This window comes from Schistocerca nitens, chromosome 7 (assembly GCF_023898315.1).
Source record: "Schistocerca nitens isolate TAMUIC-IGC-003100 chromosome 7, iqSchNite1.1, whole genome shotgun sequence".
Classification (NCBI taxonomy): Eukaryota; Metazoa; Arthropoda; class Insecta; order Orthoptera; family Acrididae; genus Schistocerca; species Schistocerca nitens.
In genome coordinates, this window is record NC_064620.1 from 119,471,859 (window position 1) to 119,485,223 (window position 13,365).

At 45.3% G+C, this 13,365-nt stretch overlaps 1 protein-coding gene across 1 annotated transcript in view; it reads left to right on the forward strand.

Annotated features, from left to right (window-relative positions):
* Positions 1-2,811: 2,811 nt before the first annotated feature.
* Positions 2,812-13,365, forward strand: part of LOC126195498 (uncharacterized) — a 385,955-nt gene continuing 375,401 nt past the window's right edge. The window contains exon 1 of the mRNA XM_049934125.1: positions 2,812-2,910. Within this exon, the coding sequence (XP_049790082.1) occupies positions 2,812-2,910 (99 nt within the window). The remainder of the gene's footprint in view (positions 2,911-13,365) is intronic.

The following is a 13,365-nucleotide window of genomic DNA, read 5'->3' on the forward strand; positions in this document are numbered from 1 at the left end:
ATTGTGTAGTAGGGCTATGAGAAGCTGGACGGTCGTTCTGTGACACTGCAGAAAGATTTGGCACGAATACAGCTACTGTACATAACTGCTGTAGCGCCTCATTAGAGCGTTCGGTCGTAAGAAGACCAAGCCGCGGGTGGCCAAGTGCCGCTACCTACAAGGAAGATAAAAGTGGACCATCTTGTTCGGCGTATGGCTCTGTCGCATCACACCGCATCTGCAGCAGCAGTCTGGCCAGTAGGTGGCACCACAGTGACACAACGAACTGTTACTTCAAGGAGAGCTCCGAGTCAGACGACCTGTAGCGTGCATTCCATTGACCCCAAACTACCTCCATTAGCGACTTCCGTGGTGTGTCAAGCGAGAGCTCATTGGAGGGCAGGGTGGAGGTATGTTGTGTTTGCTGATGAAAGCTGGTTCTGCCTCGGTGCCAGTGATGGTCGTATGTTGGTCAGGGTGAGGCCAATTGAGCACCTGCAATCAGCCTGTCGGCGTCATCCAAAAACAGCATCAAAAAATGGTTCAAATGGCTCTGAGCACTATGGGACTTAACTGCTGAGGTCATCAGTCCCCTAGAACTTAGAACTACTTAAACCTAACTAACCTAAGGACATCACACACATCCATGCCCGAGGCAGGATTCAAACCTGCGACCGTAGCGGTCACGCGGTTCCAGACTGTAGCGCCTAGAACCGCTCGGCCACCTCGGCCGGCTAAACAGCATCAACCGCCTCTGCATTGGCAGATCAAGTGCAACAGGGATGCAACAGCATCCCGCAAACCGACATCTGGCACCTGTACAACACTATGTACGCACGTTTGCATGCTTGCATTCAACATTTCAGCCGTAACATCGATTTTAACTGTACTAGCATTTCACATTCGTAATGTCTTATCTCGCACTTACATTAACCTGTGACGTTGCAATTTTAATCACTTAAATATGTTACCTAGAGAAACGTATTCTCTAAATTTAATTCATCATCATCATCAGTTTTCTACCTTATTAGCAGGTCCTTTGCCTCTCCATTTTCTGCGGTCCATTGCTTCCTTCTTAAGGCTGCTGTATGTTGTACCGTCCATCACATCATCCAATATCTGAAATCTCTTCCTTCGTCGCTTCCTTTTCCCTTCTACATAACCTTCTCAAACTATTTTTATCATTCCGTCATTCTTTCTTAATATATGCCCAATCAAATTTCTTTTTCTTCTTTTTATTACATCTAGTAACTGTCTTTTGTCTCCCACTCTTCTCAGTACCTCTTCACTTTTTACTCTATCCATCCAACTTTTTGTTTCCCTCCTCCGCCATGTCCACATCTCAAAAGCCTCCAGCCTTTCTCTGTCTTTCTTCCTCAAAGTCCATGTTTCAACGCCATACAGAAGAACACTCCATACAAGACATTTTATGAGTCTCTTCTTGAGTTTTCTGTCCAGACCGCTGCAGAAAATTCTCCTTTTCTTATAAAATACCTCTTTTGCCATTGCTATCCTTGTGTAAATATCTTTGGTGCACTTACAGTCGGTGTCTATCCTGCTTCCAAGATACTTAAAATTTTGCACCTGTTCTAGTATTTCTCCATTCAGCATAATTTTTATTTCTTTATTTCCTCCCAGTTCCAATACTTCTGGTTTCTTTGTGTTAATGAAAATTAACACAAAGAAAAACATTAATTACTGTACATTACTTACACTACTGGCCATTAAAATTGCTACACCACGAAGATGACGTGCTACAGACGCAAAATTTAACTGACAGGAGGAAGATACTGTGATATGCAAATGATTAGCTTTTCAGAGCATTCACACAAGGTTGGCGCCGGTGGCGACACCTACAACGTGCTGGCAGGAGCAAAGTTTCCAACCAATTTCTCATACACAAACAGCAGTTGACCGGCGTTGCCTGGTGAAATGTTGTGATGCCTCGTGTAAGGAGGGGGAATGCGTACCATCACGTTTCCGACTTTGATAAAGGTCGGATTGTAGCCTATCGCGATTGCGGTTTATCGTATCGCGACGTTGCTGCTCGCGTTCGTCGAGATCCAATGACTGTTAGCAGAATATGGAATCTGTGCGTTCAGGAGAGTAATATGGAAGGTTTAAGTAGTTCTAAGTACTAGGGGACTGATGACCATAGATGTCAAGTCCCATAGTGCTCAGAGCCAGAGAGAGTAATACGGAACGCAATGCTGGATCCCAACGACCTCGTATCACTAGCAGTCGAGATGACAGGCATCTTATCCGCATGGCTGTAACGGATCGTGCAGCCACGTATCGATCCCTGAGCCAACAGATGGGGACGTTTGGAAGACAACAACCACCTGCACGAACAGTTCGACGACGTTTGCAGCAGCAGGGACTATCAGCTCGGAGACCATGTCTGCGGCTACCCTTGACGCTGCATCACAGGCAGGAGCGCCTGCGATGGTGTACTCAACGACGAACCTGGGTCGCAAAGTTCCGCAGCCGATGCTCCGGTGTGCGCGGTAGCAGACTGGTCGGCGCCGGCACGACGTCGTGGAACTGCTGGGAAAGCGTCCCGTTGCCCGATACAAAGTGCCCACTCTGCCGGTTAGAGCTGCACCTCTCCAGGACCTCCGTTCCCAAGGTGATGCAGGTGTAAAATCTTTTGAGACGCCCTGTGTTTTCCCCGCCAAGTGCCAGGAAGGCCCCAGAGCTGACCGCGCGTTTATTGCCGCTCGCCACGGCTGGCACGACGGCGGCCGTGTCAGGCACCGGCGGCGGCGGCGCATGCGCCGTGGCGCCGCCCGCGCAGCCATCGACGGCGCGCCGCGTGCGGTGGCGGTGGCGATGCATGTGGCCGGCAGTGCCTGCGCCTGCCCCGCCGCCGCCGCCATGTTGCTGTGCCGCGTCGTCGCCTACAGGCCCGTGCTGCTCGCCACACTGCGGGTGAGTCCGGGGACCCAGCAGCCAGCGACCGCCGCGCAAACACTTGCACGCGGCTTCACGTAAACGCACCAGCTAACGACTCTGGCTCGTCACATTCGGTGCAACAGCCTTTCGATTTTTCTTAACAGACGATGTTACTTCTCCTACCTAGTGTACAGGGTGATTCAAAAGTCATGCCCCGTAGGACAAACAGCGTAACCCGGAACTCTGCCGGAAAAAAAACTTTGCTCACTAGTGTGTTTCATAGTAGCGAAGATTAACACATCCGCATAGCTCGTAACGTGTGCATTCTAGAATGTATGTTTACTGAACATTTTTTCCTTGTTTCGGTCCAGACTACCACATCTCAAAATAACTTGCTATAGAAGACGTTTTTATTACCGTAACGAAGGCGAAGAAGTGCTCGCTCGTAAGGTAGGCTTTTTAGAACCCATATTTACTGTACATTTATTCCTTGTTTTGGTTGATACTACCACCTCTGAAAGTTCGTCGATGGATTTTTGGTTCAGCCTCTTTGTCCTGTCAGCCATGGCTTTTGAACTACCCTGATACCGGAGTACTCTCCCCGTTAATATACATATGGGACTTAACTTCTGAGGTCATCAGTCCCCTAGAACTTAGAACTACTAAAACCTAACTAACCTAAGGACATCACACACATCCATGCCCAAGGCAGGATTCGAACCTGCGACCGTAGCGGTCGCGTGGTTCCAGACTGTAGCGTCTAGAACCGCTCGGCCACTCCGGCTGGCTCTCTGAGGAACTACTGCAATCTACATCTTTCTGAATCTGCTTACTGTATTCATCTCTTCGTCTCCCTCTACGATTTTTACCCTCAACGCTTCCCTCCAGTACTAAATTGGTGATACCTTAATGCCTCAAAATGCGTCTTACCAACCGATCCCTTCTTCTAGTCAGGTTGTGCCACAAAATTCTTTTCTCGCCAATTCTATTTAGTACCTCCTCATTAGTTACGCAATTTACCCATCTAATCTTCAGCATTCTTCTCTAACACCACATTTCGAAAGCTTCTATTCTTTTCTTGTTTAAACTGTTTATCGTCTATATTTCACTTCCATACATGGCTACACTCCGTACAAATACTTAGAGAAAAGGCTTCCTGACACTTAAATCTATATTCAGTTTTAACAAATTTCTCTTCTTCAGAAACGCTTTCCTTGCCATCGCCAGTCTACATGTTATAACCTCTCTACTCCGAGCATCATCAGTTATTTTGCATCTGTGGAATTGCATACGTGTTCCCAGAATGAGATTTTCACTCTGCAGCGGAGTGTGCGCTGATATGAAACTTCCTGCCAGAAAGTTTCATATCAGCGCACACTCTACTGCAGAGTGAAAATCTCATTCTGGAAACATCCCCCAGGCTGTGGCTAAGCCATATCTCCGTAATATCCTTTCTTTCAGTTGTGCTAGTTCTGGAAGGTTCGCAGGAGAGCTTCTGTAAAGTTTGGAAGGTAGGAGACGAGGTACTGGCAGAAGTACAGGGCTATTACAAATGATTGAAGCGATTTGATAAATTCACTGTAGCTCCATTCATTGACATATGGTCACGACACACTACAGATACGCAGAAAAACTCATAAAGTTTTGTTCGGCTGAAGCCGCACTTCAGGTTTCTGCCGCCAGACCGCTCGAGAGCGCAGTGAGACAAAATGGCGACAGGAGCCGAGAAAGGGTATGTCGTGCTTGAAATGCACTCACATCAGTCAGTCATAACAGTGCAACGACACTTTAGGACGAAGTTCAACAAAGATCCACCAACTGCTAACTCCATTCGGCGATGGTATGCGCAGTTTAAAGCTTGTGGATGCCTCTGTAAGGGGAAATCAACGGGTCGGCCTGCAGTGAGCGAAGAAACGGTTGAACGCGTGCGGGCAAGTTTCACGCGTAGCCCGCGGAAGTCGACGAATAAAGCAAACAGGGAGCTAAACGTACCACAGCCGACGGTTTGGAAAATCTTACGGAAAAGGCTAAAGCAGAAGCCTTACCGTTTACAATTGCTACAAGCCCTGACACCCGATGACAAAGTCATACGCTTTGAATTTTCGGCGCGGTTGCAACAGCTCATTGAAGAGGATGCGTTCAGTGCGAAACTTGTTTTCAGTGATGAAGCAACATTTTTTCTTAATGGTGAAGTGAACAGACACAATGTGCGAATCTGGGCGGTAGAGAATCCTCACACATTCGTGCAGCAAATTCGCAATTCACCAAAAGTTAACGTGCTTTGTGCAATCTCACGGTTTAAAGTTTGCGGCCCCTTTTTCTTCTGCGAAAAAACGTTGAGAGGCACCCACAACATGCCTTGCTCATACTGTGGCATCAAGCAGTCAGGCCTGCAAGATGAGTGGTCTGCCAAGCGAGTGGATTCATTCTTAATTTATCAAGTAACATGAACTCTCGTATCTTACTATTTAGTTACAAATTATCCTCCTGTATGAATAATACGCAACGGAAACACGCATCTGACTATCAGTAATTTACAGAACTCTGACTGTACACTACGCACTGGCAATACCACATTTTCTTTCTTTTTTTTATTTAACGGCTTTTGTCAACACGTGGCCACCGCACTGAATACGAATGGCGCACACATTATAAATTCGGGACATTATGACAACATACAATTCGAAGGAAAAGTCCACCAATCTTTTTCTTTTCACTATCTTATTTATTCCGATAAATTCTCTAACCTAAACACACAAATTCTATAACCTACAACAATAACACATGAGAAATTCCGCCCAGTGGGCATGGCTTTACATTAGTGAATCTCTATATTATGGTCTCGTAATTTATTTAACGCTACAGTGCACTTTCTGGATAGGATGGTGGATCTTTTATTATTTCTCACAGTTCGACTCTCACAATCATCATCACGAAACTTTCCTCCAGACCGAGCGGTACAGAAGGAACAAGCATAATCCATTAATCTTTTGAAACTACCTCGCTACTCTCCCATGCAAACCACACATACCCAAATTACATGACATACACCACACTACGACATGGAATACAAACACTAAATAGTCACAACACTATCACTTTCAGCTTTCCCACTTCAATCAATATTTATCCCAGTTTCACACGACACTGCCCCACTTTGTAATTCTACTTTCCTACTATGAACTCTGGAGATATATGCACGTCTTCCTGTGCAATGCAAGCCAAGTGGCGTTGCTGGATAGACGGCCGACTCACCTTGATTCTCTCTCAGAGTTTAAATCTAGCGTCACACGGAATCCTATTACACAAAGTAATATTAAGCACACACGCGAGTCCTCAACTGATACCATGGACGAGTACTTCTCTTTATCCTTTGTCTCATACACAGATTGAGACTCACACAGTACTCACCACGTGGAAGTACTCGTCTCTAATTTCAAGTCCTGCACACGTGATTTCTTAAATATTTCAACTTATGATACACACGCTATTTCTTAAATATTTCAACTTATTGTACACACGCTAGTAATTCAGCTTAACTTAAGCACACGGAAGTATCTCAACTTATAGCTACACGTGGTTTCATTGTGACCGTTGGCCACTTCCGAAGATTACTACAATCCCCTTAATATTACCTGCCTGACATTTAATTCTCCCCACAAAAGTTCCTGAGATAGAGAAATTATTAGTTCAAACTACTCTTAAATATTCCACATGCATACCATGTCTCCACTCTTTCGTCATTACGGAGCACAACTAAAACAGGTCTTAACAGCACAGGATCCAGCGGCAGAGTGCTGAAATATGGCCGTTCTGTAGGTCATCTCGCACCTCTGTCGAGGTGGGGGAAGCACCTTGCCACCGTATTGGTCAACCACATTTCAGGCGCTCAAAGCTCTGGTAACTTTCATGTCTTTGGTCCCACCAAAGGTGGCCAAAGGATCGACTCAAAGATGATCATATATTCACATTCACTATCTGTGGTTAGCAGACGACCATACATTCATTCATTTCACAGATCTCACCAGACTGGATGTAGGGATTTACTTTGTGGGAGTGCACATGCGATCAATTAAATAAATAAATTGTCATTCTTTCCCACACTGGTATCCGGCTTCGCTGTATTAATTGAAATTGAGTTACTTTACAAAAAAAAGTGTTGTTCTGACAAAAATAATGAAGTATTTCGTACCTATTTTCAATGTCGAGCGGTACTGTACCCTTTCAACGTTACAGGACACGTGTATCTGGACATGCTGGAAAATTGGCTCATGCCACAACTGGAGACCGACAGCGCCGACTTCATCTTTCAACAGGATGGTGCTCCACCGCACTTCCATCATGATGTTCGGCATTTCTTAAACAGGAGATTGGAAAACCGATGGATCGGTCGTGGTGGAGGTCACGATCAGCAATTCATGTCATGGCCTCCACGCTCTCCCGACTTAACCCCATGCGATTTCTTTCTGTGGGGTTATGTGAAAGATTCAGTGTTTAAACCTCCTACCAAGAAACGTGCCAGAACTGCGAGCTCGCATCAACGATGCTTTCGAACTCATTGATGGGGACATGCTGCGCCGAGTGTGGGAGGAACATTATTATCGGCTTTATGTCTGCCGAATCACTAAAGGGGCACATATCGAACATTTGTGAATGCCTAAAAAAACTTTTTGAATTTTTTATGTGTGTGCAAAGCATTGTGAATATATCTCAAATAATAAAGTTATTGTAGAGCTGTGAAATCGCTTCAATCATTTGTAATAACCCTGTAAAGCTGTGAGACCGGGCGTGAGTCGTGCTTGGGTAGCTCAGATGGTAGAGCACTTGCCCGCGAAAGGCAAAGGTCCCGAGTTCGAGTCTCGGTCTGACACACAGTTTTAATCTGCCAGGAAGTTTCATTGGATACGTGTGGCTCGCCACTATAGACGCCGTAAAATGTGGACCATTCCGCCATATTTATGCAATCCCACCCACACATTAACTTTTGGTGTGTCCTTTCGTACTCAGTCGCTTCTCCTGGAGTCTAACCTCCGCTTATTACTCTGCCACAAACGTGGAGGGCGAATTCATCATTGAACATCACTGCAGGGACGTAGTCGTTGTTTTCGTCTGTACGATGCAACATTTCAACAGCAAATTCACATCGTCTGCACTGATCCTCAGGCATAACGTGATGCAAAAGTTGAAGATTGTAAGCACGCAACCGGAGACGTTTCTGCACAACGTCATCCACCGTCGAACGAGGCCCACGAGATAGGGCGCTGCGCTTACGTCACGAATGTAGGCCTGAACTCGCTCGCTCAGCTCAGCAGACAAATGCGTTTCTAAACCTGTTAACTCGTAGTTGGGCGTGTGCGTAATAAATAGAATTGCATCTTCTACTGCAATCTGCTATTATGGAGTCTTACTGAATAACGGTACTACAACAAAATTTAATTTAAGATCAATACTCGATATAAATGGTATAACGGCTTGCTTATAGCAGTTAGTCTCTTCTGCTTGACAGTACTCATTTCATACAAGAAGTGGTGCCTTATGCAACTGATAATCATTCTGGCAGGTTTTAATTTTATTGTACGCCAGTACAACCATAACAAATTATAAGTAGAGCTATGAACGTCTACATCTACATCCATACTCCGCAAGCCACCTGGCGGTGTGTGGCGGAGGGTACCTTGAGTACCTCTATCGGTTCTCCCTTCTATTCCTGTCTCGTATTGTTCGTGGAAAGAAGGATTGTCGGTATGCCTCTGTGTGGGCTCTAAACTCTCTGACTTTATCCTCATGGTCTCTTCGCGAGATATACGTAGGAGGGAGCAATATACTGCTTGACTCCTCGGTGAAGGTACGTTCTCGAAACTTCAACAAAAGCCCGTACCGAACTACTGAGCGTCTCTCCTGCAGAGTCTTCCACTGGAGTTTATTTATCATCTCCGTAACGCTTTCGCAATTACTAAATGATCCTGTAACGAAGCACGCTGCTCTCCGTAGGATCTTCTCTATCTCTTCTATCAACCCTATCTGGTATGGATCCCACACTGGTGAGCAGTATTCAAGCAGTGGGCGATCAAGTGTACTGTAACCTACTTCCTTTTTTTTCGGATTGCATTTAGTTAGGATTCTTCCAATGAATCTCAGTCTGGCAGCTGCTTTAGCGACGATCAACTTTATATGATCATTCCATTTTAAATCACTCTTAATGCGTACTCCCAGATAATTTATGGAATTAACTACTTCCAGTTGCTGACCTGCTATATTGTAGCTAAATGATAGGGGATCTTTCTTCCTGTGTATTCGCAGCACATTACACTTGTCTACATTGAGATTTAATTGCCATTCCCTGCACCATGCGTCAATTCGCTGCAGATCCTCCTGCTTTTCAGTACAATTTTCCATTGTTACAATCTCTCGATATACCACAGCATCATCCGCAAAAAGCCTCAGTGAACTTCCGATGTCATCCACAAGGTTATTTATGTATATTTTGAATCGCAACGGTCCTACGACACTCCCCTGCGGCACACCTGAAATCACTCTTACTTCGGAAGGCTTCTCTCCATTGAGAATGACATGCTGTGTTCTTCCGATCATTGTAGTACTAATACCCGTAAGACTCCATTATAGCGGATTCCAGTAGAAGATGAAATTCTAGTTTGTACGTACACAGTTAACAGGTGTAGAAACGTAGTTTGTCTGTCGAGCGAGCGGGTGAGCGCAGGCCTACCTTGATGACGTACGCGCGGCGGCCTGTCTTTCTCGTAGGCCTGGCCGTCGAACAGCGGATGGCTAGTTCCAACTAGCTTCTCTAATGGATAGGTGGGCTTCTAGCCAATGCTTCGCGCTCACGTTGCACTGTCTCTTGACTCACATGTGTTCTAGGATGTTCCTCGAAGAGTCTGTCCCGCTGACAAATAGATTTATGTGTGGGAGGATCCAAATTCCAATCTCTTCTTTTACCCCACAGAACACATGTTACAGATTTTAACTCTGCTAAGAATAGCGCCCAGTGCACCTTTCGTTGTGGGGTCCACGTGATGACCGTCAGGAGGGCGTCTGCCTTATGCACAGTCAATATACTTTTAAGTATCTGCGCGCATGCGCCATACAACTCAGCGCTGTACATAAAATGGTGAGGATCACATATTGGAGAGTGGCTCTCATCGACTGCGTGTCTACACAGAAACATAAAATGTCGAGTTCTTTCGTTGTAAGAATTTTTTTTTATATAACTCTGGCCCAGACACTCTGTATACAAGGTGTTTGTTTTAACTTGAGACAGATAAGTATCTCGAAAACGATGCATCGTACAAAAAAAATTATCTGGGTGTAAAGTCAATAATAGTAAAGGGTCTGTGCTACAACTGGCCAACTCCTAACAGCCCCATCTGCGTAGCTGGGGTCAACTATGTATTTTCAAACGGGAATCCACCATTTTTACTGTACATTCGGATTCTAAATACGTACAGTTTACTCAAGCCATTGTTTCCCATTCGCATTAGATGGTGGTGTAATCGACAAATATTAAGAGTGCCTGGTTTTGCAATTAAGAACCGATGCATTTTGTTCTACATAAGTAAGTCACTTCTTGCTTTTCTGATCTTTTTATGGTCAAAAACATTTTATGAACTCTGACAAGAGTGGACTGCGTGGACAAAACTCACTGGACTACTCAGTCTAGTGAAACAGCAAAAAACTACAGAACGTTAGGAACCCGAAAGTAGGATGAGTGTCTTACTCTTCTACCAATGATGGAGATATTTTTCCTGTCACATCAACAATTTGTTTCGTTAAAAAGAATTGAGTTTCTGAAAGAATAAGGTATAACTGCAGTAACACGCTGAACCGCCAAAGAAACAGGTATAGGCATGCGTATTCAAACACAGAGATATGTGAACAGGCAGAATACGGCGCTGCGGTCGAAACGCCTATATAAGACAATAAGTGTCTGCCGCAATTGTTAGCTCGGTTACTGCTGCTACACTGGCAACTTATCGAGATTTAAGTGAGTTTAAACGTGGTGACATAGTCGGCGCACAAGCCATGGGACACACCATCTCCGAGGTAGCGATGAAGTGGGGATTTTCCCGTGCGAGTGTACCCTAAATATCAGGAATCCTGTAAAACATCAAATGTGCGACATCGCTGCGGCCGGGAAAAAAAATCCTGAAAGAACGTATCAACGACGACTGCAGAGAATAGTTCAAGTGACAGAAGTGGAACCCTTCCGCAAATTGCTGCAGATTTCAATGCTGGGCCACCAATAAGTGTCGGCGTGCGAAGCATTCAACGAAACATAATCGATGTGGGCTTTCGGAGCCGATAGCCCACTCGTGTACCCTTGATGACTGCACGACACAAAGCTTTAGGGCTCGCCTGTGTTCGTCAACACCGACATTGGACTGTTGGTTACTGGAAACATCTTGCCTGGTCGGACGAGTCTCGTTTTAAATTGTGTCGAGTGGATGGACGTCTGCGGGTATGGAGACAAAAAGTGGTACAAACGGCTCTGAGCACTATGGGACTTAACATTTGAGGTCATCAGTCCCCTAGAAGTTAGGAGTACGTAAACCTAATTAACCTAAGGACATCACATACATCCATGCCCGAGGCAGGATTCGAACCTGCGACCGTAGCAGCAGCGCGGTTCCAGACTGAAGCGCCTAGAACCGCTCTGCCACACCGGCCGGCCGGTATGGAGACAACCTGATGAATCAGTGGACCCTGTGTGTCAGCAGGGGACAGTTCAAGCTGGTGGAGGTTCTGTAATGGTGAGGGGCGTGTGCAGTGAGAGGGATATGGGACCCCTGACATGTCTAGTTACGACTCTGACAGGTGAGACGTACGTAAGCGTCCTGTCTGATCACCTGCATTCATTCATGTCCATTGTGTATTCCGACAGACGTGAGCAATTCCAGCAGGATGCGACACCCCACACGTCCAGAACTGTTACAGAGTGCTTCCAGGAACACAAATTCAGAGATAATTACGAGGGCTTGTTGAAAAGCATTGACTCCGAATTTTACGAGTGAAAACTCTTAAAGCTTTTTATGTAAAATAAACGTTAGTAACATTACACATCTATGTTCTTCACCTATACATTTTTTCCTCAACATACTCTGTCGACGAACACACTTTTCCCAACGAGACACCAGTCTGTTGATACCGTCACTGTAGAGTGCTTGATTGGTTCGAATGGCTCTGAGCACTATGGGACTTAACATCTGAGGTCATCAGTCCCCTAGAACTTAGAACTACTTAAACCTAACCAACCTAAAGACATCACACACATCCATGCCCGAGGCAGGATTCGAACCTGCGACCGTAGCGGTTATATACAGGGTGATTCAAAAAGAATACCACAACTTTAAAAATGTGTATTTAATGAAAGAAACATAATATAACCTTCTGTTATACATCATTACAAAGAGTATTTAAAAAGGTTTTTTTCACTCAAAAACAAGTTCAGAGATGTTCAATATGGCCCCCTCCAGACACTCGAGCAATATCAACCCGATACTCCAACTCGTTCCACACTCTCTGTAGCATATCAGGCGTAACAGTTTGGATAGCTGCTGTTATTTCTCGTTTCAAATCATCAATGGTGGCTGGGAGAGGTGGTCGAAACACCATATCCTTAACATACCCCCATAAGAAAAAATCGCAGGGGGTAAGATCAGGGCTTCCTGGAGGCCAGTGATGAAGAACTCTGTCACGGGCTGCCTGGCGGTCGATCCATCGCTTTGGGTAGTTGACGTTCAGGTAGTTACGGACAGATAAGTGCCAATGTGGTGGCGCTCCATCCTCCTGAAATATGAATTGTTGTGCTTCTTGTTCGAGCTGAGGGAACAGCCAATTCTCTAACATCTCCAGATACTGTAGTCCAGTTACAGTAGCACCTTCGAAGAAAAAGGGACCAAAAACTTTATTGGCTGAAATGGCACAGAAAACGTTTACCTTAGGCGAGTCACGTTCATACTGAGTTGTTTCCCCCTGAATCTCAGTGCCCCATATACAGACATTGTGACGGTTGACTTTCCCGTTAGTGTGGAAAGTTGCTTCATCACTAAACACAATCTTTGAAACGAAAGATTCATCTGTTTCCATTTGAGCAAGGATAAAATCACAGAAATCGATTCTTTTAATCTTATCAGCTGCAGACAGTGCTTGAACCAATTTCAGACGATAGGGTTTCATAACTAACCTTTTTCGTAGGACTCTCCATACAGTTGATTGTGGAATTTGCAGCTCTCTGCTAGCCCTGCGAGTCGATTTTCCTGGGCTGCGAACAAATGCTTGCTGGATGCGTGCTACATTTTCATCACTCGTTCTCGGCCGTCCAGAACTTTTCCCTTTGCACAAACACCCATTCTCTGTAAACTGTTTATACCAACGTTTAATACACCACCTATCAGGAGGTTTAACACCATACTTCGTTCGAAATGCACGCTGAACAACTGTCGTCGATTCACTTCTGCCGTACTCAATAACACA